The sequence below is a fragment of the Tiliqua scincoides genome, chromosome 1 (assembly GCF_035046505.1).
Source record: "Tiliqua scincoides isolate rTilSci1 chromosome 1, rTilSci1.hap2, whole genome shotgun sequence".
NCBI lineage: Eukaryota > Metazoa > Chordata > Lepidosauria > Squamata > Scincidae > Tiliqua > Tiliqua scincoides.
In genome coordinates, this window is record NC_089821.1 from 245,426,431 (window position 1) to 245,451,550 (window position 25,120).

Consider the following 25,120-nt stretch of genomic DNA (forward strand, 5'->3'; position numbering starts at 1 on the left):
AGAGCAAGCTGTCATTTTCTGATCATTAACAGCTCATACCTATTTGTCAAACCTGATTCCTGTCAAGTGGCATACATGCATGGGTGTGTGAACATGACATGGGAGAAGAGAAAGAACAAAGCACAGCTGCAAAGTCCCTCCATTGTTCAAATTAGCCACCAAGCCTGAACTGGGAGCTTTTGTGGATTTGTGGAGAAACACAACCCACACTTTGATTTATTAACAGCCCAATTCTATGGTTTTCCTTACCATATCATGTAGCTATGCCAAAACAGGCTGTGCTGCATGCTGTGGTAGGGAGGGCAGCTGAAAGGTTTGGGAGGGGAAAGGGAAAATATTTTCCTTTACTCCTCCATAACTCAATGAATGGGTCTCCTTGAACCTGCGCCAGCTATATATATGTGAGATGTCAGCTCACACCGGAAGGGATAGCATCTGGCACAAGTTGCCCGTGGTGGGTACTACCCCCTCTTACCTTGGATAAGCCCCCAGCCTTCCCCCATTCTGCCCACTCCCCATTGCCCTTGGGCCTTCTTCCCGCCACTACACACAGGTCTCCGCATTGTCTCTGGCGGTGGTCCGAATTAGCACAAATATATGCACTTCTAGATCACTGTTTGCGACAGCCAGAAAGCACTGGAAACATGGCAGATTGTAGGTGTAGGATTGGGCCATAAGATACTTGATTGTTCTATCTTGTTTCTCCCCTTCAACCAGAAAGCTGGTTGCTGAATCCCTCAGGTACCAGGGTTCAGGAGGACCTGATGTGAGATTGAGCCCTCTTTTCATGATTCTTGCCATTAGAAGATACGGTTTGTTATGCAAGTCAAATTGTGAGAAATTCTGAGCAGTCTCTCTAGCATCTTGCAGGATCCAGCTTTCAAATGTTTTATGAGTGGGATTAATTAATAGCCTTATGATCTTCTAAAAAAAGAAGAAGTATTATTTATGAGTACTACACTAAGTGAGTCATGGAAGTCATGGAAGCTGTCTCCTGAGTATTTGTTTACTTCATATAAAAAGGTGCACTGGAGAACTGCATTGGAATTCCTGATCAAATGGTTGCATTACTCCTGTCTTCATGTGTCTTCTTTTTCCTTGGATGACATCCGTAAGCCATTCCAGCTACCTGCATGGAACCTTATTTCAAAACTGAAGTAATGATATGTTCCTATCCACGAGAGAAACACTATATATATACTCGGAACGATCTATGGATGCATCCACTTGATTAGCATGTACTACTATCTATGGATGTGCATTTTCACACTATGATAAAAGTGTCATTGAATGTAAAGTACAGTATGATATCAAAGCCAACAAATTAATTGTTCCACTTTTGATGATAGTATCAGAAGCAAATAGGACTGCATTATTTTTTGAACATCTCATTCACAATGTTCCCTTAACCAGGTTAGCAACCTCCGGTCAAAAGTGTCACGTTTTGCTATTGGGACACTTGCTGAGCTCTTTAAGACCATGAAGAAGAACATGGATCAGGAAGTTGAAGAGATTTCTCGGGTCCTTCTCCAGAAAACAGGCGATTCTAGTGAATTCATCCAGAAAGCAGCTGACCAATCCTTAGGAGTCATGGCACGAAGCGTGACACCTTCACGAGCACTAGCAGCCCTCATGACCAATGGAGCAAAGTATGTAAATTCCTTTGCATTGCATCATCAACACCGTTTGGGCCTGGAAGGAAGCAATAGGAATTTCAGGGCATAATGCAAGAAGAGGAAACAATTGCTGGAGCACAGATGCCCACACTCCTTTGAGTGGTGAAAGGAAAGGCAAAGAAGGCCTCCCCCAGTTGTTGTCCAGTTGTTGGGAGACTTCAGGGCCCTAGAACTGTTCATTCTTTTCTGGCACATATGCAGATGGGTGTAAATTTTTCTAAGACAGAGCAACCAAGTGAAGGTGGCAGGACATCCCACAGAAGCCAGGCAGATACAGTGATGCCCTTTGAACATAACCTGTGTCTACTGCTATCTGTATTTGTCCCAATCTATCTCTTCCATATTGTTCTCCTTGATGCTCCTTCCTTATTATCTTATTGTTATCCTTGATACCTTTTTGATATTGAGATGGAACAAGGTCAGTGCATCTGATACTGCCATTGCTGATTCAGTTCCTTGGCCTCACAAAAGACATTAGCTTCTTAGTCAGGACTAAGTTGCTTGAAGTGTTGTGTAGGCCAAATGCACTGGCAGGGATCAGTCAGGTTGAATTGCGGGTGCATGCCCATCGGACGGCCCAGACAGCTAACCCCTGAGATTCCTGAAGTTCCAGGCTTAAGAAGAGTATCTGCTAGTGCCCAGTGCCACCCAGTATGCATCTGCATTGGACAGTGGTGGGCATCAGTTGTGAGAGTGGAGTGCTATCATGCCATCGGGGGGGGGGGTCTAACATAGGGCTTTTCTCCAGCCCCCCAGCCTCTGTAATCTCTGGGAACCATTGCAGGGCATCTGGGTCTTCCTGTTTAACAGCCCTGCTCTAAGAGGAGTTTTCAGGCAGGGGAAGAGGGGCTTGAATCTCCTGACCTTGATGAACTAGAGTAGTGGCTACCACCATCCTTTTTCCAGGGACTTGGATTTTATTGCTTTGGAGTCCATATACTTCATATCGCTTACTGTTTTGACATTGTTAATGCAGCCATCGTCACCCTCTTGTTCGAAAATGTGCTGCTGGGCACTTACTGACCACTGTGGAACAGATCAGGCCTGAAAAACTGCTGTCAGGCAACCGGGAAAGTACAGAGCTGCTGGTGCAGACACTGGTCAAACTTGCTCAGGATTGCAATCAAGACACAAGGTAACAGCAGCCCTTCTTTTTCCTAAAAACAGAATGAATTACTGTTTGGCAGGCAGTGGTGGGGGTTCTTTAAGGAATATACACCTACCTGGAAGTAAGCTCCATTAAACATAATGGAACTTCTTAGTAGACATGCTTAGGCTTGTGTTGTTAGGTGGGTTAGGCAGCAGAGGCACATGTCAAATTGTAGACCCCTTTCCAGGCCTAATCCACCTGCATGGATAAACCCGGACTTGCACCAGCATTGTGGCTGTTGTGGCTTACGCCAGGGCAACGGGACAATTGTCCTCTTGCACCAAGGAGATCTTCAGCAGCCAAAAATCCCCCACAGAATGCAGCATAGCCCGTGCTGGAGCTGCTGCATCACCTCACGGGGATTTATGTAGGATTGGGCTGTAAGATATATTTATTCATCTTCCATTAGTCATCTCCTTATTACCTGCAGTAAGGATTATTGGGTAGTAGTGGAAGGAGGATTGGATAATATAAAAGCATAACTTTGAAAGTAATAAATCTGCCAATTAACAGTTCATTTCCATAGCCTAATGTCTCAGGGACCAATCAGATGTACATGCAAATATATACATTTGGCCCTTCTATTAGTCAAAAAGTGTGGTCTGTGTGCAAACTGACCCAAATGCAAGATTGGGGAATAGGGGGACCTTGGTAGTTAACCTCCTCCACACTCTGTAGCCCAATCACACTCCCTCATGCTACAAATCACAGTGGGTGTGAAGTACAAAAAAAACACAAAAAACGACCCACCATAGTTTCAGTCTGCTTCATGAACACACACACACACACACACACACAGCCCTGCACTTTTTGTTTAAAATGTAAAAAATTAAAGGGTCAAAAGTATGCATTTGAGTGCACATCTGATTAGATCCCCCTAAGCCCTTATCTGCTTTCTGTATTGCTTATTAAAATCTGAAGATGTGATTTTGGCTGTCATATGTTGTTCATTAACTTTTCCCTTCTTGTGCTAGGTTTTATGGCCGGAAGATGCTGAACATACTTATGTCCCATTCAAAGTTTGATGGGTACTTGAGGCAGTGCCTACCGTCACATGACTTGCGTGATGTCATGGCTGCAATTAAGCAGAAAGTGAGTACGGTGGTGCACTGAATATATTGGAACATTTGGATTGAAGATCAAATATATCCTCTTGTTCATTCTTTTGGTACATGGGAATGAGTTTGTGCCTCCCTTTCATACATTCCCAAAAGATCAACATAGTATAAAAATAACTTTGGTTTAAACGGATTGAAAGGTGCTTAGACAAATTCATGGAGGACAAGTCTACCAATGGCTACCATTCATGATGGCTTCCATGCTGTCTTCAGGTTCAGAGGTAATATACTTCTGAATACCAATTGCAGGGATGGAACAGTGGGAAAGCAGCATGTCCTTGACCTCTTCCTTGAGAACTTCTCCAAGTCATCTGGTTGGTCGCTGCAGGAAATAGAACACTGGACCAGATAGTCTGATGCAGCAGGACTGTTCTTATGAAAATGCTAAGAACTGTCCTTCCTGGGGCATGTAAAATTATTACCCTTATTGTGATACTCTGATGTGTTTGTCTCTGTAGGGTACAGAAGACCAGGCATCCCAAGCTCCTTCTGCTAAAAGCCATCGAAGTTCAAAGAACAGCAGCTTGACAACCTCCTTGGACAGTCTGCCTTCAGATGAAGGGTATGGAGCATCACCAGCAGATAGTATGCTTCCACTTCCCTACTCACTCACCTCACTCCTCTTGCAGAATCCCATTAAACTTAAAAGGTTCTTGTGAAGAAAGTGTGAGAGGAGTGGGTAGGAAAAGTGGATAGGAAAGTATGAGATGAGTGAATAGGAAAGTGGATCTGCTTCACTCACCTCACTCCTTCTTCATGAAGTCTCTTTAAAATTTAAAGGGACCACACAAGGAAGGAGCAATGCAAAGGGAGGGGGAGGCAGTACTTCCCTGGTTTCCTTGTGGTCCCTTTGTAGAAAACAGAAAATGTGGTCCGTGCTGGGAATTCCCAGAATGACCTGCACTTCCTGTTTTGACCAAGGATAATGTTGGAAGGAATGCAGTAGTTTTGGGGTGGTGGTGGCGGCAGCAGACCCAGTTTGGCTGAAAAAGGTCCATTTGGTACAGAATCTGCCAAAGATTCAATAGGCAAACAGCACTGATTAAAAAAATTATACCCGTTTCCATGAATCTTTTTCCTTTTGTCCTTGAAACCTTTTACCATCTTAATGCTTTCAACCATCCTTGACCTTTACAGTGTTGGCGAACCCCATTCCGCTTTGGCACATACTGCAGCAACCTTGCTGCCTGAGCCAATTATGCAAATTTAGTGAATTAATAACCCAATCCTAATGGGCTGCTCTGCTGGTAGAACTAGTGTTCTAGTTCTGCTCTGGTTGCCCTAAGACAGCTATAAGACACACTGCCAAAGCATCAGTGGGAAGTCCAGAGCCTTCCCGTGAGCATCATCCCACTGCTGGCTCGAGAGGCTCAAGAGGAAGCAAAACTGGGCGGGGGGGGGGAGGAATAGGGGATGGGGAGGCTGCGGGGGGTGGGGTGGGGTGGATCCATTGGTGACAGAGCACAATGAATTCTATCCTCTGTTTCCACAGCACTCCCGGCACCCTTTCTCTCCTTGGAGTTGCACCAGCTAAAGAGCTGGTGAAAATCTGAGGAGACCCATTGCAGGGCTTATGGAAGGGAAAGGGGATTTAGATCCCCTTTTCTGAAGTCTCCTGGTTGCCACCCCCCCCCCCAACTGGATACAGTGCATGCCTTTCTGGCTACACCAGTGGGAAGTGGGGAAGGATAGAATCGGGCCAGAAAACATTTTGCTTAATTTGAATTATATAGTTTGAATTTAAGAAATTGTGGCCCCTTTTGCTTCTTTTGGTGCTGCAAGTATAGAATAATGCTGGATAACACTGAGTACCAGAGTTGGTAGGTTATTGATAGGTAACCCCGTTTTTAAAGCTCTTGCTTCTCAACTCCATTTCCAGCTCCAGTTCCATCTCCTCCGATGCCCTGGCCTTGCCCCAGCCAGGTGCTCGCCGCTCGTCCTTTCGCAGCACTGAAGTGACGGAGCAGCTCAGGGAGTTGAACAAGCTGCTGATGGCGAAGGAATTTCAGATACGAATGGAGGGAGTTACATTGTTGATGGAGCACTGCAAGGACAGTCCCCAGTTTGTTTCCACAAATATCATCCAGGTACTGAGGTCACTCGCACGCCATGCCAGTATTTGTGATATAAGTAACCCATTCTGTGAGGTTGGATTAAGCTCAAGGCATCTGAACCCATTCCCATCTATTCAGTTTAATTTATGTAAGCTTGCGCTTGGTCATGTCGTGAGAATGGATGATGGCCAGATCCCAAAGGATCTCCTCTATGGAGAACTCGTGCAAGGAAAGCGCCCTACAGGTAGACCACAGCTGCGATACAAGGACATCTGCAAGAGGGATCTGAAGGCCTTAGGAGTGGACCTCAACAGGTGGGAAACCCTGGCCTCTGAGCGGCCCGCTTGGAGGCAGGCTGTGCAGCATGGCCTTTCCCAGTTTGAAGAGACACTTGGCCAACAGTCTGAGGCTAAGAGGCAAAGAAGGAAGGCCCATAGCCAGGGAGACAGACCAGGGACAGACTGCACTTGCTCCCAGCATGGAAGGTATTGTCACTCCCAAATTGGCCTTTTCAGCCACACTAGACACTGTTCCAGAACCACCTTTCAGAGCGCGATACCATAGTCTTTTGAGACTGAAGGTTGCCAACTGTGCCCTTGATTCTCCTAGCTTGATATTTTTTCTATAGTAACCGTCATCACAACTGCTGTGTCTGGGCTATTTTCTCCCTCTGAGCAGAGAAAAAGTGGAAATCCTGATTTCCGAGGAGTGCAGCATTGTTTACAAGAGGTCTAGAGAAGTAATAAATGATGGATGATGCTCTACTCCAGTTGAGAAGTAGGGATCTCTACTGTTTCCTCTGTTCTGAGGTCACTGGCTAGGAGCACCAATCCAGAAGGTAGTGCCAGCAACTAAATGTATATGTCCTGTGGTAAACCAGAATTAATGTTATTCCACCCACCTCCATGCCAGTCCTAAACAAAACACATTTACTTGAGCAGAGGAATTGACATCAATTACCCCGTCCTATCAAGAACCAAATTGGTCAGTCACGCATCCCTGTGACTGGCCAGTTATCTTTCAGATGGATCAATCTAGCTAGTTATAATAGGTATAATAATTAAGGGTACAATATTCAGGTAGTCAGTCAAGTTATACACATGCATGGGTAAACCCCCCCCCCCCCCCCGGAACTACCTGTTTCTTGAAAAGTCACTTTGGAAAGGGGCAATTGAGAATGGAGAATTGGCTGGAAGAGAAGGTGCTTAATTATTTTCCTGCCTTTTCTTTCTTCAGTCCAAATGCTTCCCTCAGTTGCATATCCTCAAATGCATGTTTGCCCTTGCATTGTTATATATAGTAGTCAAGGGTTTTGTATAATAAAATACATATTAAAGATTTATTTCACAAGAGGATAGTACCAAACAAACAAAGCAGACAAAAAAACAAAAGGAAAACAATGCATATCAGACCTTATATACTTATCTGGATCTTAAATCAAGACTAAATTTATTTTGCCTTTCTTGAGTTATGTTACAGGTTACCATAGCTTTGATACCCCATTTGGGGGGGGGGGGGGAACTGACGAATTCTTCCCAGTAATATAGAATTTCAGCAGTGCCATGCAGGTTGTTATTCATACCAAATGAGCTGAGGCACATGCCTGGCAACCCAATCCTGAGCTGCCTGGGTTGTGCGGCAGTGCCGAAAATGGCTTCCACCACATCCTGTATGCTTCGTGCTACCAACGGCAGCTCCTCAGGGGAAGGGGACTTTCATCCCCTTTCCCCGAGTAAACAGAGTAGCCTTGCAATGGGGCTATTCAATTCAAGAATCAAGAGCTTCTGTGTAAGGTGGCAAGCCCAACACAGAGGCTCTGGATCTGGTGGTATGTCGCTCCACTGGTTCCACCTCCCTCCCCACTCCCTCCTCCCGGCACATCACCCCTGCCCTCCGCCCACCTCCCCTTCCCTGGAACACCTCCTCCCCATCTCCCCCATGCCCCTGCTTATCTTTCTGCTGTTCGGTGGTCTGTACGACTGCCAAGCAGCGGAGGTTGGGCGCCCACCCAGCAGTAGCCCTGCGCCGGCCAGCGTTGGTCTATCACTGGCGCTTGCCTAGTGGAAGGGCCTGCAAACGTGCCTTACGGCACATTTGCAACAGTACGCACCGGCAGTGAGCCGGCACGCAGAGTCCAAGATTGGGCTCTTAACTACCAATATCACTTTTAATGGATTAACACCAAGGAGTTGAGGTGCCAGGTTTTGGGAAAGGCAGTATATAAATCTGCAAATTAGAAAGATGGAAGAAAAGAAAAGAAAAAAGCAAGTTCAAAGGAAAGCAACATGACTTTCTGGGGGAAGTAGCTTACTTTATACTGGCTTATTGGCTTGCGTTTAGCTTATTCTTAGAGCCTAATCAGTTCCTTGAGGTTTGCATCCTATGAAGTTGAATGCAAAATTCAAGGGAAACTGATAAAGAGATCTCAGCTGAGAGTTCTGCAAGAAAGTTCCTCAGTTAAATCTTATTTCAATCAACCTTTATCAGCTAGGATGTTTGGTTTTTTGTACAAAAAAGAAAACACTGTATCAAAGAACATTTTTTAAATAATACCAGTGAAACCTCAGCCCCTGATATCTATATCTGATTGAAATGTAAATAAATAAATCCAATGATACATCACATCAAATTATAGTTTATTGTGGGGTCCTTCTACCAGTTCCAAAACATGGGCAGTGTTAGTAAAATTAGACAAGGATATGCAGTTCAGTGTCAATAAGTGATGGATATTGGGGGGTGAGGTGGGGGAATACCACCATCATATGCACACTGAAATGGTCTGAGATGTCAGTGATGAACTAGGAAAGAGATCTTGGGTCATGATGGAGAGCTCAATGAAAATGTCAACCCAATGTGCGGCAGCTGTGAAAAAGAAATTCCATGCTGGGGTCGTTAGGAAAGGGATTAAGAAATAATACCACTAATATATTGTCTATGTACAAATCTATGGTGTGACTATATTTCAAATACTATGTACAATTCTGGACATCTGTCACCCGGGCCCAGGGCCAGCAGTGTGGGCCTCCTTGGGGTCTCTTCAGGAGCAAGCAGCAAATCCCACTTGGACCCAGCCCCCATGCTGAAGGCCTTCCTGAGAGTATGGGCCGAGAGTAAGCCGGTCACATAACCGGAAGGGGTGGGCCAGCTGGGCTGGCTGCTGGGTTTATAAGGAGCCCAGCAGCCAGAGGGAGAAGTCGGTCCTCTTCTTGTATCTGCAGCACAGGGAGGGGGACCATAAGATGTGGATACCTCACCTTTCCCTCGCTTGTCCCCAGTCTGGAGGGGGACCTTGAGGCCCCAGCCCTGGGCATCGGGATCCGGACCTGGGAGCTCCTGGGGACGGAACCCTCCAGGGTTCAAAACAGGCGGGAGACAATTCAACAGTGGAAGGAGCCCCACCCACCCCAAGACCACCTCAACAGCTAACACCCAGGCAGCAGGGACTTCCTTGGGGGTGCCCTGGATCAGGCCACTGGCACACCACCCAGGGTCACAAGCTCAGGCCCAAGAACTACCTTGGAACCCTGTTGGATCAACTGGCCCCAGCCCGAGCCTCACCGCATTGGACTCTTAGTAATGGGTAGGAGCGACTGGCCCTCCTGTGAGGAGGAACCAGAGGTGCTCGTGTTAGGGCACCCTGTGATGTAATAGGGGCCCCATGAATGTAAAGGCTTTTACTCGAGTAAACCGTTTCTGCAGAGCTGTCCTTCTGCAGTCTCTTCTGCTGTCCCACTTCACATGGTCCACCTATTGGAAGTACTACCGGATGCAACTGATGATGATGTCATCATCAGTTATGTCTGGACTGGAAAGCCAGATGCAGTGTGACAAACACTGGTAAGAGGGCAGACAGGAAGGCTTTTCTGAGCATGTGAAAAGTACACCCTGGAGCTCTGCCTGCTGAGCCAAGCCTCCTACTGCTGCTTCTTGTGTTGCACTGCTGTTCTTGCTGCCAGGCAGCAGGGGTCTGGAGGTCCTTCATGTACCACTGGATACCACCTAAAGTACCACTGGTGGAATGAGTTCCACTGGTTGAGAAACACTGATCTAGAATAGAAGACTTTTATTAGAAGAATTTTTAATAGAAGAATTTTATTGTAGCATCTGTTCTGCAGGCATATCTGTCGAGTCAAGTTCAATGACAGTGCACAAAGCAGAGCTTTCCCTGAAGTTATTAATGGATGGTAGATTCAGTTGACACAATCTGGGATTGTGAACCTAACCCTATAGGGCTTTAAAGGTAACAACCAGCACATTGGACCAAGAAACAAATGGAAAATCAGTGTAGTTCCTGCAGGATGGAAGTGATACGTTCCCCTCTATATGGCGCCTATCAGCAATCTGAACCCGTTGCAATTTCTAGATATGGTTTGAGGGCAGCCCCACCTTTTCAGTCAAACAAAGTGACTGCCCAATTTTCTTCTTTTGTCTACTGGGGATTCCATTCTTATTATAAACTAGAAAATTCTGGTAAAGTTTAAAAATGAAAGCGCTTGGTCCTAGGTGTTTCCAGGGTGTTTGCATATGTAGGTTCATAATTGTTTGGAGGAAACCTCTATTCCTGTTTTTCTGTGTGTGCACCAGCGGCTATTTATAATATAATTTATGTTTTGCTTTTAATATTAACAGATCTTTGACGCTTTTACCCCAAGACTTCAGGACTCCAACAAGAAAGTGAACCAGTATGCACTACAATCGGTTGCCTCTATGATCCCAATCCTTAAAGATGGATTAAATCCAGTTATGGTGTCTGTAGTGACTGTAGTTATTGACAACCTAAACTCAAAGAATTTTGGGATTTACAGTGCAGCATTGAAGGTGATGGACACAATGATCATTCATCTAGGTAATAATTATTTCCCTCTGCATTTATTCTTTTAATATTTACCTTTATATACTATAGATGCTTTTTTGTGCAGGTGTTGGCTAACAGTTTCCATGACAAAAGTTAAATATTTTAAAGTATCATATTTTCTATGATAGTGAAATTTCATCCAAAACTGAAGATAGGTCAAGATTGGCCAGCTCCCTTATCTCTCACAGCCTGCAATCTTATCTGTGCTTGCCTGTGAGTTAGCCCCATTGATTATAATAGGAGTTACTTTTTAGTAGTCCTGCATAGGATTAACCCATTTCTGCCCAGCCCTCAGGTGTATACATTTGATCCCTGTTGCGTTTATGCAACATTGGGCAGAAATGGCTTAAACTGACACAGTTTATTTTTCTATGACAGCAAAAATTACAGTCTTATGGTGCCTTAAAGGTGAATAATTTATTTCACCATAAGTTTTGGTGGACTATAGTCCTTTCATCAGATGTATAAAGTAAAATTTTCTGTAGGCAAGGTATCCATATAGGCATAAATGTGCTCTCATAGCAGAGGGAATCTGCAGGAGGAAATGAAACAAGGCTGATCTAGTGACAAGCTTGAAAGTTTGCAAGATAAGCATATTAACTATGCAGTGTTAACCCCTGGGGGCTGGGGGCTAAGAATAGGCCCTCAGTTTGGCTGTACTTGTCGTAAGAGGCGACTAAACAGCCACCGGGTAGATGGGACTCGTCAGCCTAGGAAGGCAGCTCATCTAAGAGAAGGAAACTCTGACCTCAAACCTCCACTGCCTTGTGGCTACATCCAGTTCTGGAAAAGGCTTCAGGAGTCAACCTCGAGGCAAAATCAGGAGCCGGAGTCCCTTAGGCAGTTCATGGCTGAACACAGTCACGTTCTGGCAACTCCTGCGACGCCGCTGGAACCAACCGTATTGGCTTCTGCCTTTCCATTGGACCATTCCAGCGACGTGGAGAGGGGGGATTTGCTGCATGGGTAACAGCCTATCCTCCATACCTTCTTTACCCAGGCTTCGCGCACTGGAGAGGACACTCCAACTTCGCCATACGGCGTCGGCACAACACGGGAAGCAGCAGTTTACCGGTTATAAGTCTTTGCTCGATTGGCGTAGAGCATGACGCCAGGGGCTGCTTCCGACGGTGGGAGAGATCATTGCATCTCATTGGGCAGCTACCGCCCGCCTTAAGCTGGGCAGTCCCCAGCCAGTAAGGTGTTGCCTCGCCACGGTCCGTTAACCTCATGGGGTGCGTGGGGTTTAGGGTGAAAACCGACAAGCGGATCGACAACTCTGCACCATGCAACAGAAAACAGAAAACTACTGCCCTAAAGCTGGGCACCTGGAACGTTAGGACAATGACACCTGGCTTCTCTGATGACCTGCAAGAAATAGATGACGCACGCAAAACAGCTGTCATCGACATGGAGCTGAGCAGACTGCAGATGGACATCGTCGCCCTTCAAGAGACTAGGCTGCCAGATTCCGGATCTGTCAAGGAGAGAAATTTCTCATTTTTCTGGCAGGGAAAACCACCAAACGAAACCAGGGAACATGGCGTTGGCTTTGCGGTCAGAAATACCCTGCTGAAATCCATCATCCCACCTACTGTGGGAAGTGAAAGAATTTTGTCCCTGCAGCTCCAGTCATCAGCAGGACCTATCACTCTCATCAGTGCTTATGCACCGACTCTGTCGTCTCCAGCAGAAGCCAAAGACAAATTCTATGATGACCTGGCCACCACTGTCAAGAAAATCCCTGTAAAAGAGCCATTGTTCATCCTCGGCGATTTCAATGCTAGAGTTGGTGCTGATAACAGTTCATGGCCCACTTGCTTAGGTCAGTTTGGCACTGGGAGGATGAACGAAAATGGCCAACGCCTGCTAGAGTTTTGCTGTCATCACGGTCTCTGTGTCAGCAACACATTCTTCAACACAAAGCCCCAACATAGAGTCTCTTGGAGACATCCAAGATCAAAGCACTGGCACCAGCTCGACCTGATCCTCACCAGACGCTCCAGCCTTCCCAGCATCAAGATCACACGCAGTTATCATGGTGCTGCCTGCGACACTGACCACTCCCTGGTGTGCAGCAGAGTGAAACTGCAAACAAAGCGACTGTATCACACGAAAAAGGAAGGAAGACCTCGCATTGATACCAGCAAGACCCGGGATCAGAGAAAAGTGGAGGAATTTGCACAAGCGCTTGAGGAATCTCTTCCAGGCCCGGCCGACGCAAACGCATCCAACAGATGGGAACATTTCAAGAATACCGTTTACAACACCGCCTTGTCCATATTCGGCAAGAAGACCAACAAGGCGGCAGACTGGTTTGAAGCCCACTCTGAGGAGTTGACACTAGTCATTGAGGAAAAGAGGAGAGCTCAAGCAGCATACAAGGCCTGTCCCAGTGAGCGCAACCTGCAGGTCCTCCGAACTGCTCGCAGCAAAGTCCAACAGACTGCCAGGAGATGTGCTAACGACTACTGGCTCCAGCTCTGTTCCGAAATACAGATAGCAGCTGACACGGGCAACATCAAGGGGATGTATGATGGTATCAAGCAGGCCCTAGGTCCAACACAGAAGAAAATTGCCCCTCTGAAGTCTGCCACAGGCGAGGTCATCCAGGATCGGGCGCAGCAGATGGAACGCTGGGTGCAGCACTACTCTGAGCTATATTCCAGAGAAAATGTAGTCACCGAAGAAGCACTGAACAACATTGAGTGCCTGCCTGTGCTGGAAGAGCTTGACAGTGAACCAACCCTAGAAGAACTTCACGTGGCCCTGGACTCCCTTGCCTTTGGCAAGGCACCTGGAAAAGACAGCATCCCTGCTGAAGTCCTAAAATGCTGCAAAGAGATCATAGTCACTGAGCTGCATGAAATCCTCTGTCTCTGGTGGAGAGAAGGTGGAGTACCTCAAGACATGAGGGATGCAAACATCATCACGCTGTACAAGAACAAAGGTGACAGGGGTGACTGCAACAACTACCGCGGCATCTCTCTCCTTAGCGTTGTAGGAAAGCTGTTTGCCCGAGTTGTACTAAAGAGGCTCCAGGTACTTGCAGAGAGCGTCTATCCAGAATCGCAGTGTGGATTCCGAGCCAACAGGTCCACCACTGATATGGTATTCTCCCTTAGACAACTGCAGGAGAAATGCAGGGAACAACGACAGCCACTCTTTATAGCCTTCATAGATCTCACAAAGGCTTTCGACCTGGTCAGCAGAGACGGCCTCTTCAAGATTCTCCCCAAGATTGGATGTCCACCCAGGCTCCTCAGCATCATCAGATCTTTCCACAAGGACATGAAGGGCACTGTTGTCTTCGATGGCTCCACATCAGACCCTTTTGACATCCAAAGCGGAGTGAAGCAGGGCTGTGTTCTTGCACCAACCTTGTTTGGGATTTTCTTCGCTGTCCTGCTGAAGCAGGCCTTTGGAACTGCAACAGAAGGCATCTATCTCCGGACCAGATCAGACGGAAAGCTCTTCAACCTCTCCAGACTGAGAGCAAAATCCAAAGTCCAGCTGAAATGTCTGCGTGACTTCCTCTTTGCCGACGATGCAGCTGTCACTACCCACTCTGCCAAAGATCTCCAGCAGCTCATGGATCGTTTTAGCAAGGCCTGCCAAGATTTTGGACTGACAATCAGCCTGAAGAAAACACAGGTCATGGTTCAGGATGTGGCCTCACCTCCCTGCATTACAATCTCTGAACATGAACTGGAGGTTGTCCATGACTTTGTGTACCTTGGCTCAACGATCTCCGACACACATTCTCTCGATACCGAGCTAAACAAGCGCATCGGTAAAGCAGCTACCACGTTTTCCAGACTCACAAAGAGAGTCTGGTCCAACAAGAAGCTGACGGAACATACCAAGATCCAGGTCTACAGAGCTTGCGTCCTGAGTACACTTCTGTACTGCAGCGAGTCATGGACTCTTCGCTCACAACAGGAGAGGAAACTGAGCGCTTTCCACATGCGCTGCCTCCGACGCATCCTCGGCATCACCTGGCAGGACAAAGTTCCAAACAACACAGTCCTGGAACGTGCTGGAATCCCTAGCATGTATTCACTGCTAAAACAGAGACGCCTGCGTTGGCTTGGTCATGTCGTGAGAATGGATGATGGCCGGATCCCAAAGGATCTCCTCTATGGAGAACTCGTGCAAGGAAAGCGCCCTACAGGTAGACCACAGCTGCGATACAAGGACATCTGCAAGAGGGATCTGAAGGCCTTAGGGATGGACCTCAACAAGTGGGAAACCCTGGCCTCTGAGCGGCCCGCTTGGAGGCAGGCTGTGCAGCATGGCCTTTCCCAGTTTGAAGAGACACTTTGCCAACAGTCTGAGGCTAAGAGGCAAAGAAGGAAGGCCCATAGCCAGGGAGACAGACCAGGGACAGACTGCACTTGCTCCCGGTGTGGAAGGGATTGTCACTCCCGGATTGGCCTTTTCAGCCACACTAGACGCTGTGCCAGAACCACCTTTCAGAGCGCGATACCATAGTCTTTCGAGACTGAAGGTTGCCAATACTTATGCAGTGTGATTAAAATTCCCTGTTGTGATTAAGACTCCTGCCTATGATAGTGTTGAGTCTAGCCCAGCTTTTTTCTTCCTTATAATGCTCTGTGGCAGAGATATAGTGAGAGATTAGCTGCCATCTTAATTAACTTTGTGCATTAATAGGTGTGGGCTTTTGTATCAAAAATTACAGGTCTCTCAGGACGCATGAATGTGGTCATGCATGTATAACACGCATTAAAAAAACATGTGATTTCTCTTTGTGTTCATAATCAAGATGATGTGGTCTATCCTACTTAGCCATTTCCCTGACCTTATTACAATCAACATCAAGAAAAAAATCCTACAGACAGAGATTCTGATGCAGCTTAAAGAGCAAAAAGTCTTACAGCACCTTTCTAACAGCGCAATCCTAACAAGCTTTTCAGAGCTGTTGAAGCCACAGTGCAGCCCTAAGGTAAGGGAACAAACATTCCCCCTCACCCCAGGATGCAGTGTGCACCCTGTTGGCACAGCTACATGAGTGCTGGAAAGTTAGTTAGGACTGGGCTGTAAGAAATTTACTGTGACAGAAACTTTCATGGGCCAAAGCCCTCTTCATAACATGCATGAAGTGTGTCCAGTTGAAGGGTGTGCGCGCACATACACATGTATAGTGAAAAAGACAAAAATGGAAACAAATGGATCAAATGGGCATGAAATGCACGAATGCTTATGCTTATTATGTTATTTATGAACGTAAATCTGTCTGCCTTAATGATGCCAAAAGTTCACTGGCTTTGTTGCAACAGACTAACCCTAGGTTAGAGTTTAGCAGATCTAAGGCTGGCACGCTTTAAAGTAGGACTCAGAATCTACAAGAGTTTGTGTTATCACCTGCACCTGTGGCTTAATAAATATATAGAAGAAGTAAGAAGAAAAAGTAAAAAAAATGGTACTCAGTAGTAATTCCACTTATGTCAGTATGACTGCTCCAAAGACAGCAGGTTTCAGATGGTACCTTTTTTCTTGCCTGTTATCTTTTAAAATGCTGGTTATCCTGTTAAAAGAGTAAGAAAATGAAGAGATTCCTTTTTTTTTTTTTTTTTTTTTTTTTTTTTTTTGCTAGTTTGATTCTACCTTTGTGAACATAGAGCCACCCAGACTCTGGGGCTGTAATTCTGTCACCTTTCACCTGTGCCAAATTCCTACAAGAAAATTAATGTTATTTTGTTGGACTGGAGGATTAGAGGCAAACCTGAATCTGAAATTATAGATGACCTTTGCAGGGAAGGTCACTAGGGGAAAATGTTGCAGCTTGGCACAGGATCATAGCTCATTAAAAACTGATATAGTGCAGTGAAAGCATGTCCTAGATGATCTGTGTTCAGTAGTAATGGAGAGATTTATGTATCACTCTTGGTGGGATGTTCAGAACATATTGATTTCAAATAGATGTTTTCAAAATAACTTCCCTGTGGTGACAACGGAGGCAAGATCTACACATGCAGTTGAAGGAGAAGATGGATTCTACCACTTCAGACTGCAACTGTGCTCCACTACGTAATCCGTTCCCTGCAGACAGAAAACTGATATATCTGGAAGTACATTTCTAGCCCAACCATCTCCCTGCTGTGCTTACAGAGAGTGGTTTACATGCGGAAGTATTCAAAAATGTGAATTGTTGAACTGTAGTAGTACAGTCCATTCCTATTCCTACTCATTTTGCAGCATGTGTAAATCCTGCCTAAAATAGGGTTTGCTACTGAAAAGTAGGCATGTTTGAAGGAACAGTGGAACTTTGCAAAGGACTCGTGGAATGTTTTAGAAGACTCAAAGCACTGAGAGATATTTGAGATGAATGGCATGAATCTTTGCAACAATTGGCCACATGATGAAGTGCAGTTTACCAAGTCCCAACATCTGATTGGCAATAAAATGGTAAACATTGCCCTCACCACATGGCCAGAAGTTACGGAAGTTCAGATCCTCACATGCACCTGGTGATTTACAAGCTGTCACCTTGTAATAAACGTCTGTGTACACTGAAATAAGCATATATTTGAACTTTTCTTTGAAAAGCGGTATATAAATACTGTTAATAATAATAATTATAATAATAATATTTTTGGAACCTTGATTTGGATCTCTCTGAGCTTGTTAGCGAGTTATTTTGCTCTTGATGTGAGAAGGACTCTATCCAAATAAGCTTCTTCTGTTCTGACTCTATGAAAGCCCTAAGTTATGAGCATCATCTAGCTCCTACCCCGTCTCTAGTTCATAAATATCTCCAATCTGCACTCTTTTTTTTTGCAATGGGAATTTATGGTTTACCGAGTTCATTTCTGAAGAACAAGCAAGCATAAATCCAGATCTAAATGACGGCTTGTTCCAAACGTTGTTCTCCATAAGCTGAAATTGCTGTAGCCAATAACTACACAACCAAGGACTGTCATAAATTCCATGGCATGTTAATTTATGTCAGCGGTGGAAATACTACACTTGGTGAATATGCCAGACGTACTGTAGGGTGTCAGGATGGAGGCTGGAGCTAACATACGGATGTCCTGGTGGAGTTACTAATATTCACACTTTTCTACAATTTCAAAGGTCAGACTATGGTTGTATTAAAGAGAACGGTCACTGTACTTGAGGTCAGAAAGAAATTTGCCTCCGGTTCTGATTGCCTAGTGACAATGAAGGGCACAGATAGCATTTTCCTGTTGCATGCTGCTTGGCTCACTTGTTTGAACCATATGGATGGCTGAATTTGAGACTGAGCACTGTGTCCTCAGTCCAGAGAAAGATAATCACAGCCAATTTAAATTCTTTTTATTTTCAATAGGATTAAAGTGTGACTAAATTTTATTGATCAGAGTCATTGAAATTCTGGATCTGGGGATTGTACATATTATACCTTGTACATACTTTGAGATTGGAATAAAGCTGAGCCTCTTTCCAGAGTGGTGTTAGGAATCACTTTGCCATCCTTTCAAGATAACCCTCAGACATTGTTGGTGACCAGTATAGGTGAATTTTTTTCCCTAACCATATATTGGGATTCAGGATTATCACCTACTGCTGTGCAGCTCCTACAATCACATGTTCTGAGTTTTTTGCTAAGCAGATACCTGTATTCTGAGATCTTAATGCCTGACTAAGGAAATCTGTAATCTGGCTTTGTAGGTAGGTACTGTTGGTTTTACTCAGTAGCATACTGTTGACATTAAAGTATCAAAATGCTTTCCTGATCCGGATTTGTCTAAGAAAAATGTCATGTATGAAGCAGGAGTCCTTTGCTTTGCCCATTTATGTGTCTCTGAAAACTGAATGCCATGTTGTGCTATTCAAAATCTCCTGCGTTTCTGCCAGAATAAACAGTGACAAAGGGCTCAACCCTGTCTGCCTTTCCAGTGCCACAATGCAACTCCAAGTTAAGGGAACAAATGTTCCCATACCTTGAGAAAGCCTCTGTGATTTTCCTCCCATCGCAGGATGCAGCACATGCCCCATTAGCACGACTGCACCAATGCTGGAGAGTTGGATAGGTTTGGGCCCAAAGACTTTGCAGTATTATGAATATTGTATTAATAATACATTTTATGATCTAATATTATGATCTTGCACTTGAGGAAAGATTAGTGCTTATGTAAAAAAAAAATGGCAAGATTTAATTCCAAGAGATCCTTCTGCTGTGTTTTAACAGCTTCTTGTCCAGTAACTGATTGATCATCTATTGAACAGTGTTAGGGGCAGGTAAAGGAAATCTTCCTTTACTTCCCCGCTCTCTGCTACTTCTGGTGACGGAACTGGAACTCATTGGTTGGGTGCTTGTTTGCCTGCAAAAGGTCCCTAGCATCGCTGGGCATAGCTGGAAAGACCATTGTCTGCCTGAAACCAGAGCAGGAGACACTGATAGGTGGTGCAGGTGATACAGAGCAAGGTAAATCAAGAGCCCAATCCTGTACTTTTGTGCCCTCTCCCCCATGCTGGTGCAGCTGCACTGAAAAGGCATGCTCTGTATCCTGTATCCAGTGGGGTGGATAGGGAAGCTTTGGAGGGGAAAAGGGATTTAAAACTCCTTCTCCCTCAGTAAGCCTGCCACTCATCAATGGGTCTTCTCAGACCTGTGTCAGCTCTTTAGCTTATGTATGTTCGAGGAAAGAAATCGGATGGGGAGGTTGTTGAAAGTGAGGATAGGATTTGGTACATACTTACTAGATCCATTTTCTCCTGTTGCCTCCTCCTCCTCCCCGTTTTGCCCCTTTCCCGCCTCCGCCATTGCTTTACCTAATCCAGCAGGTGCAATGAGGTCTGGCAACAACCCGGAAGCACTGCTACCTCTTGCTCAGCTGGCAGCCATTTTGTGACAGCAGAACCAGTTCTGCTGTCGCAAAGTGCTACGCCTGGCAGTTTAGCATAGAATTGAGCTGCAGTTTTCTGGCTCATAACCCAGTCCTAACTAACCCACTGTGTGGCAGTGCAGCTGCATGAATGTAGCATCCAGTGCATCCTGCGGGACGTTTTGGCCTCCATAGGCTTCCTTGGGGTAATGAACATTTGTTCCCTTGCTCCAGGATAAAACCCTGGCAGCCCTCCAGGTCTTCTTGAACCTGCACCAGCAATATTGCTGACAAAAATCTGTGTAATTCATGAACGCAGATCAAGCCTGGAAAGGATGTTTGGATTCAATGGATGCTGCTGCTGCCGAACCCCCTTTCCCGATGTGCCCTCCTTCCACCCCCATTGCTGCCCTGTTCCACCTACCCCCTGCCCTGTTGTGCTCTCTCCCTATCTTTCTCCCAGCCCCCTAGGTTTATGTACTGGGGCCAGTGGTCATCTGGAGGCCACTGGCGTGCAGAGTCATCAATTCATTTCTTATGGCAAGGGCCAGCATGTTCGCTCCAGCGCATCATGTTTTATGACTGCCGGAATGTGCTATACGCTGCTGGAACACTTATTCTGGGAGCATGTGACTCCAGTAGGATTGGGCTGTCAGTATATAGCATCTTCTCACATTCCGAAAGATGCTTTGAAGAAAACTCCAACAGCAGCTTATCTGTGCTTTCATGTGTAGAAACTGTGCCAGAATGCACAGCACTTCCAGGACTGACACACACAAAAATAGTATGATATACATGTACTATGCTTGCTTTAAAATGTATTTCAAGGACAGTTTTAAAGGTGAATGGAAATCTTTATGGATATTAATATGGGAATGATCATCAAAAATTAATAATCTGCAGAGCTCCCCAACTTCTTTGTTTAGCATTTCAAGGCATTTGTTCATCCTGCTGAAGCAAGCAGCTATCCTTTTCATTCATCATCCAACTAACAAAGTTGTCTGGCTCAGGACACACATCATCACCATCAGAAAACAGGGAGTGTCAAAGAGAAAATTGATTTTCTGTTCTTTGTTTTCTCAGCTTTTGCTGTGACTGATTCTTGGCTCTGTCAACTGCAAAGGGTCATGCAGTACAGGAAAGTGTGTTTTTTAAATGAGCTTTAAACAACAAATCATACACGCAAGGTTATTATTTATTTCTATGTATTTCCAGTTCTAGTTCACCCTGCTATTAGGGCTTGGAGCGGGTTGCAAATTAAAAGTGACATTCATAATAAAGATGGAATAAAACCATGTGAAAAAACACATTTGAAAAGTTCACACTTGGGGCCAACCTACATGACATAAGAGCTCCATGTTTGGATTTTCTGATACCTTTTTCTTTGGCAAAAAGCAGCTGGGTGTGGGATCAATTTTGATCTGGGTCATGGTGCAGGGGAAAGGAGTCTTAACTCCTTACTTCCTCAACTTAAAACATCCCCCCCCCCCAAGCTGCTATTGGCAGGAAATACGTGCCTATAAATTATTCCCTGAACAGCTAATACCGCTTCAGGAGGCAGGGGGAGTGTTTTAGATTGGGGTCATATGGATCAGGTCCATGGACCAGGATTCAAAATCATAGGGAGGAACACACCCTGCCTTCAGTGCTGCCTTTTTCAGATTAAGTCTGAACATGTTAGTGCCTGAGAAGTATCACCTGTTGGCATGGAAAGGCATAATGCTGTAACTAACCAACATGCTTCTGTTTTCGCCTCCTGCATTGATTGTAGGTGGGGAGGTATAGATAACATATAAAAAGGGCTTGAGTGTATTTTGAATCAGTTTTATATTTCACATGATTAGTACTCAAATCATGAGTACATGAAACCATAACTGCTGTTGCAGTATACACTTTGTGCCGTGTCCCAATCAGAGCTTAACACACGTGCAAATAATTCTCATTAAACAGGGTTGCTTGTTGTGTGACGTATTTTATGCTTGACCAGAGAGACATTCCACAATGCTCTTCATTCTGACCAGTACCCTGTCGGTTGTTCTCTGTTAATGGAACTTCCCCCCACATTTCCATCTCTGCTTCTGCATGGCACATGTGAAGTAAACATGATGTTCCTAGTGGTATTCTGCAGGCTGTTTGGCAGTGACAAGGTACCATGGACTGAAGAGCTATGGACTAAGCTCTTAAGTTTTCCTCAAGAGCTGTTAAGTTGTAGATTCCTCTCAGAGCTATATTGCTTCCATAAGCATGTGGAATGCCACAACACCTGCTGCAGGGATCCAGTGGTCTCTTTGGAGCTGCTGGACTGTCTCAACTGCTGGCACCTGCCTCCATTCACTAATGACCTGATCAGGCCCCTGATTGCAGCCTCCCCCTTCCAGTCCCTCAAGACTGTGACTGCCAGTTGCCTCTGCCAGTACCAGTGTATCTGGTCACAGCATTTTATTACCAGACACCCAGAAGCATAAAGTACTTTATTTTTGTTGTGGAAAAAACAGTTTATCTATGGACCGAAATATCATACAGTATTTTAAAAATGTTGTGTATGTGCATTGTTTTCAAATGCTCCTTCTATGGTGTGGTTTATTTCAAGAAAATAAATGAGGGATGCAAAGCCAGGTTGATGTATTGGGGAAGACAGTGGCCTCATCCGACAGGGGGGAGCAATGTACTGATCTCTGGCTGGCTGAACCATGCAAGCAACAGAGTGGTGTGCAACCTTCCTCACTCAGACAGCAGCGTCCAGAGATGATTTCCATGCATGACTGGGTCATGTGGAACTAATGCCATGGATGGAATGATTGTATCACCTCGCATCACTTCAGATGCAATGCTTTCCAACAGATTCAGCTATAAGTCTACAAGAATGAAGTGTAACGCACTCTACGGATGTGCATGTGTCTCGTGAATGGACCTCAAGTATTTTCAAAATCTAAAATCTTCTCAAGTCATGCTTGAAGGAAACAGGAGTGTTAAAGAAAATCTAATATTGCCTGCTATGTTATATAGATTGCCTTGTCTTCCCCACTTCTTTTGCCCTTGTTTCATAGTAATTTCCCATCAGAAGTGTTTCTGTTCCTTTCAGATAACCTGCTGCTGCTTCAGACATTTGCCAGCAGGGTGCGTTTCATCAGTGGCCGAGCACTGCAGGATGTCACAGAGCGCCTGTCAGGTAACAGACGGCTTTGTGATACATGTGGGAAATGAAAGTTAAGAATTTCTTCCAAGTGAACAAAGCAATAGCTCAGGTAGCAGCAGGAGGCAAAGGACTTCTTTCTTCACAGCTGGGTGCCTTATATTGTCATTTACACCTATTCAAACAGGATGTGAGAGCTGCTTCTTATCTTTTATCTTACTTCTAAAGTTTATGCACTAGCACACTCTCAGGAATCCCTCAAGCATGTTGGTTCAGGAATGTTGCACAGCGATGCACTTTCATGACGCAGGAATATTTTTTATGAGTACATCCATATCTTTTAAAAGTAATATGAAAAGTTAGTTGCCCCTCATCACTTTAATCTCTGAAGAAGGGAAACAGAAATTGTGACCGTAGCCCAGTCCATTCCTAAAACTAAACTGAAGTTTGCATAGTGAAATGTTGTACTCTGACCCACAGAACAGGCAAAAGCCCCCAAATCTGAAACAAGTTCCTCCAATATCAAAGGTGTCCATCAATTTTCCACCAGGCACTTCGTGGTTGTTGTTTTTTCTTGCAGTCGACCCTTGACTCTAAAGCCTGCTGTAATCATTTTCCATGAGCCACTGACCACACAGAGAGGCCGAAATTGCACTGGTTGCTTTCTCTACAGATGTCACTAGAAGGTCACCAGTATCACTGGAGTTCAACCCATACTGTACCCTTAGAGCTACAGTTTGGAAATTTGATATGGCCATTTTAGACAGCTCAATACACAAAATAAATAAGCCACCTATCATGGCAAAGGGCACTAAAACCAAACAGCTTTCAGGGGTTATATTTTTTCCTGAGGAAATACAGTATTGAACTGAAGCCTTTGGGAGGCTGTAAGCCATTTCAGACTCACAAGTGGCTTTGTTTGTTTAGTAAAATTTACCTAAAACGTTTCAGAGAGAAAATATTCTTTGTCTGTCTGTCTGTCTGTCAAGTGGATAGAGAGATGCTCTTTACACTCTCACATAACACCAGAACCAGGGGACATCCACTAAAATTGAGTGTTGGGAGAGTTAGGACAGACAAAAGAAAATATTTCTTTACTCAGTGTGTGATTGGTCTGTGGAACTCCTTGCCACAGGATGTAGTGACGGCATCTGACCTGGATGCCTTTAAAAGGGGATTGGACAAGTTTCTGGAGGAAAAATCCATTACGGGTTACAAGCCATGATGTGTACGTGCAACCTCCTGATTTTAGAAATGGGCTATGTCAGACGCAGGGGAGGGCAACAGGATGCAGGTCTCTTGTTATCAGGTGTGCTCCCTGAGGCATTTGGTGGGGCTACTGTGAGATACAGGAAGCTGAACTAGATGGGCCTATGGCCTGATCCAGTGGGGCTGTTCTTATTTCTGTCATCTGTGGTGTGAGACATCTAGTGCTCTGAATGACACGAAGCATTCTTGAAGAATATGTGGCTGAAATGACTCTAGAATTCTTGTTTGTGAAGGCAAAGGATTTCATGCAGCACACCACTGGGTCTGGGTCGTGTGAGCAAGTGAAAACGTAAGCAGCTCTTTGAATTTGTGATGATCCGCTGTTTTCTTTCTTGCAGTTCTTGTGGCTGTGGTTCATCCCCGGAAATCCCAGGTTGTAGAACGCCACGTCCTTCCTATTCTCTGGTACTTCCTGAGCAATATGATTGGCAATGGAGTGTTACCTGGAAAAAGTGGGAATGTCAGAACTGTAGTTTCTAAACTTGCTAAAAGTCTGCACCACCACATGGGATCCAGACTGGAGGAATATGCCTCCAGCCAACCACAACATGTGACCAAAATGCTCCAGGATCTCCTAGTCAATGGACCTCTGGTGAAGGAGACCCAGTAACCTTTCTGGGACCATTTATGCCTCCTCAAGGGAAGGCAGGGGTGAAGTGGTGGACACTTGCAATACAGAGCTTGCCATTATTTAATTATGCTATTGTTAAGTGTAATAATCTACTATGGGAAGTTTATAGTAATAATCTAATACACAAAATGTATATAATATATTTTGCTGTAGAATTAAATTACATATTTTTCTAAGGTTTAATTTCTTCAACTTTTGGACCATAGATAGGAACATAGATATTTTTTTAAAAATAATAATTGTATGTGCAAGTAATTATTATCTGTGTGTGTGTGCCGGTGCGAATGTGTACATGTATGTGTAAGCGACCAACATATTTATGTCATATATGCATGTCAAGGGAGGGAGGGAAATGAATCTTAGGCCAGATTGACCCACCATAGTGGATTGACCCACCATAGTG

At 45.0% G+C, this 25,120-nt stretch overlaps 1 protein-coding gene across 1 annotated transcript in view; it reads left to right on the forward strand.

Annotated features, from left to right (window-relative positions):
• TOGARAM2 (TOG array regulator of axonemal microtubules 2) overlaps positions 1-24,696 on the forward strand; it is a 49,338-nt gene extending 24,642 nt beyond the window's left edge. The window contains exons 12-19 of the mRNA XM_066623263.1: positions 1,414-1,649; positions 2,653-2,811; positions 3,801-3,918; positions 4,403-4,506; positions 5,830-6,031; positions 10,628-10,844; positions 22,767-22,853; positions 24,425-24,696. Coding sequence (XP_066479360.1) covers positions 1,414-1,649; positions 2,653-2,811; positions 3,801-3,918; positions 4,403-4,506; positions 5,830-6,031; positions 10,628-10,844; positions 22,767-22,853; positions 24,425-24,696 — 1,395 coding nt within the window. The remainder of the gene's footprint in view (positions 1-1,413; positions 1,650-2,652; positions 2,812-3,800; positions 3,919-4,402; positions 4,507-5,829; positions 6,032-10,627; positions 10,845-22,766; positions 22,854-24,424) is intronic.
• Positions 24,697-25,120: the final 424 nt, after the last annotated feature.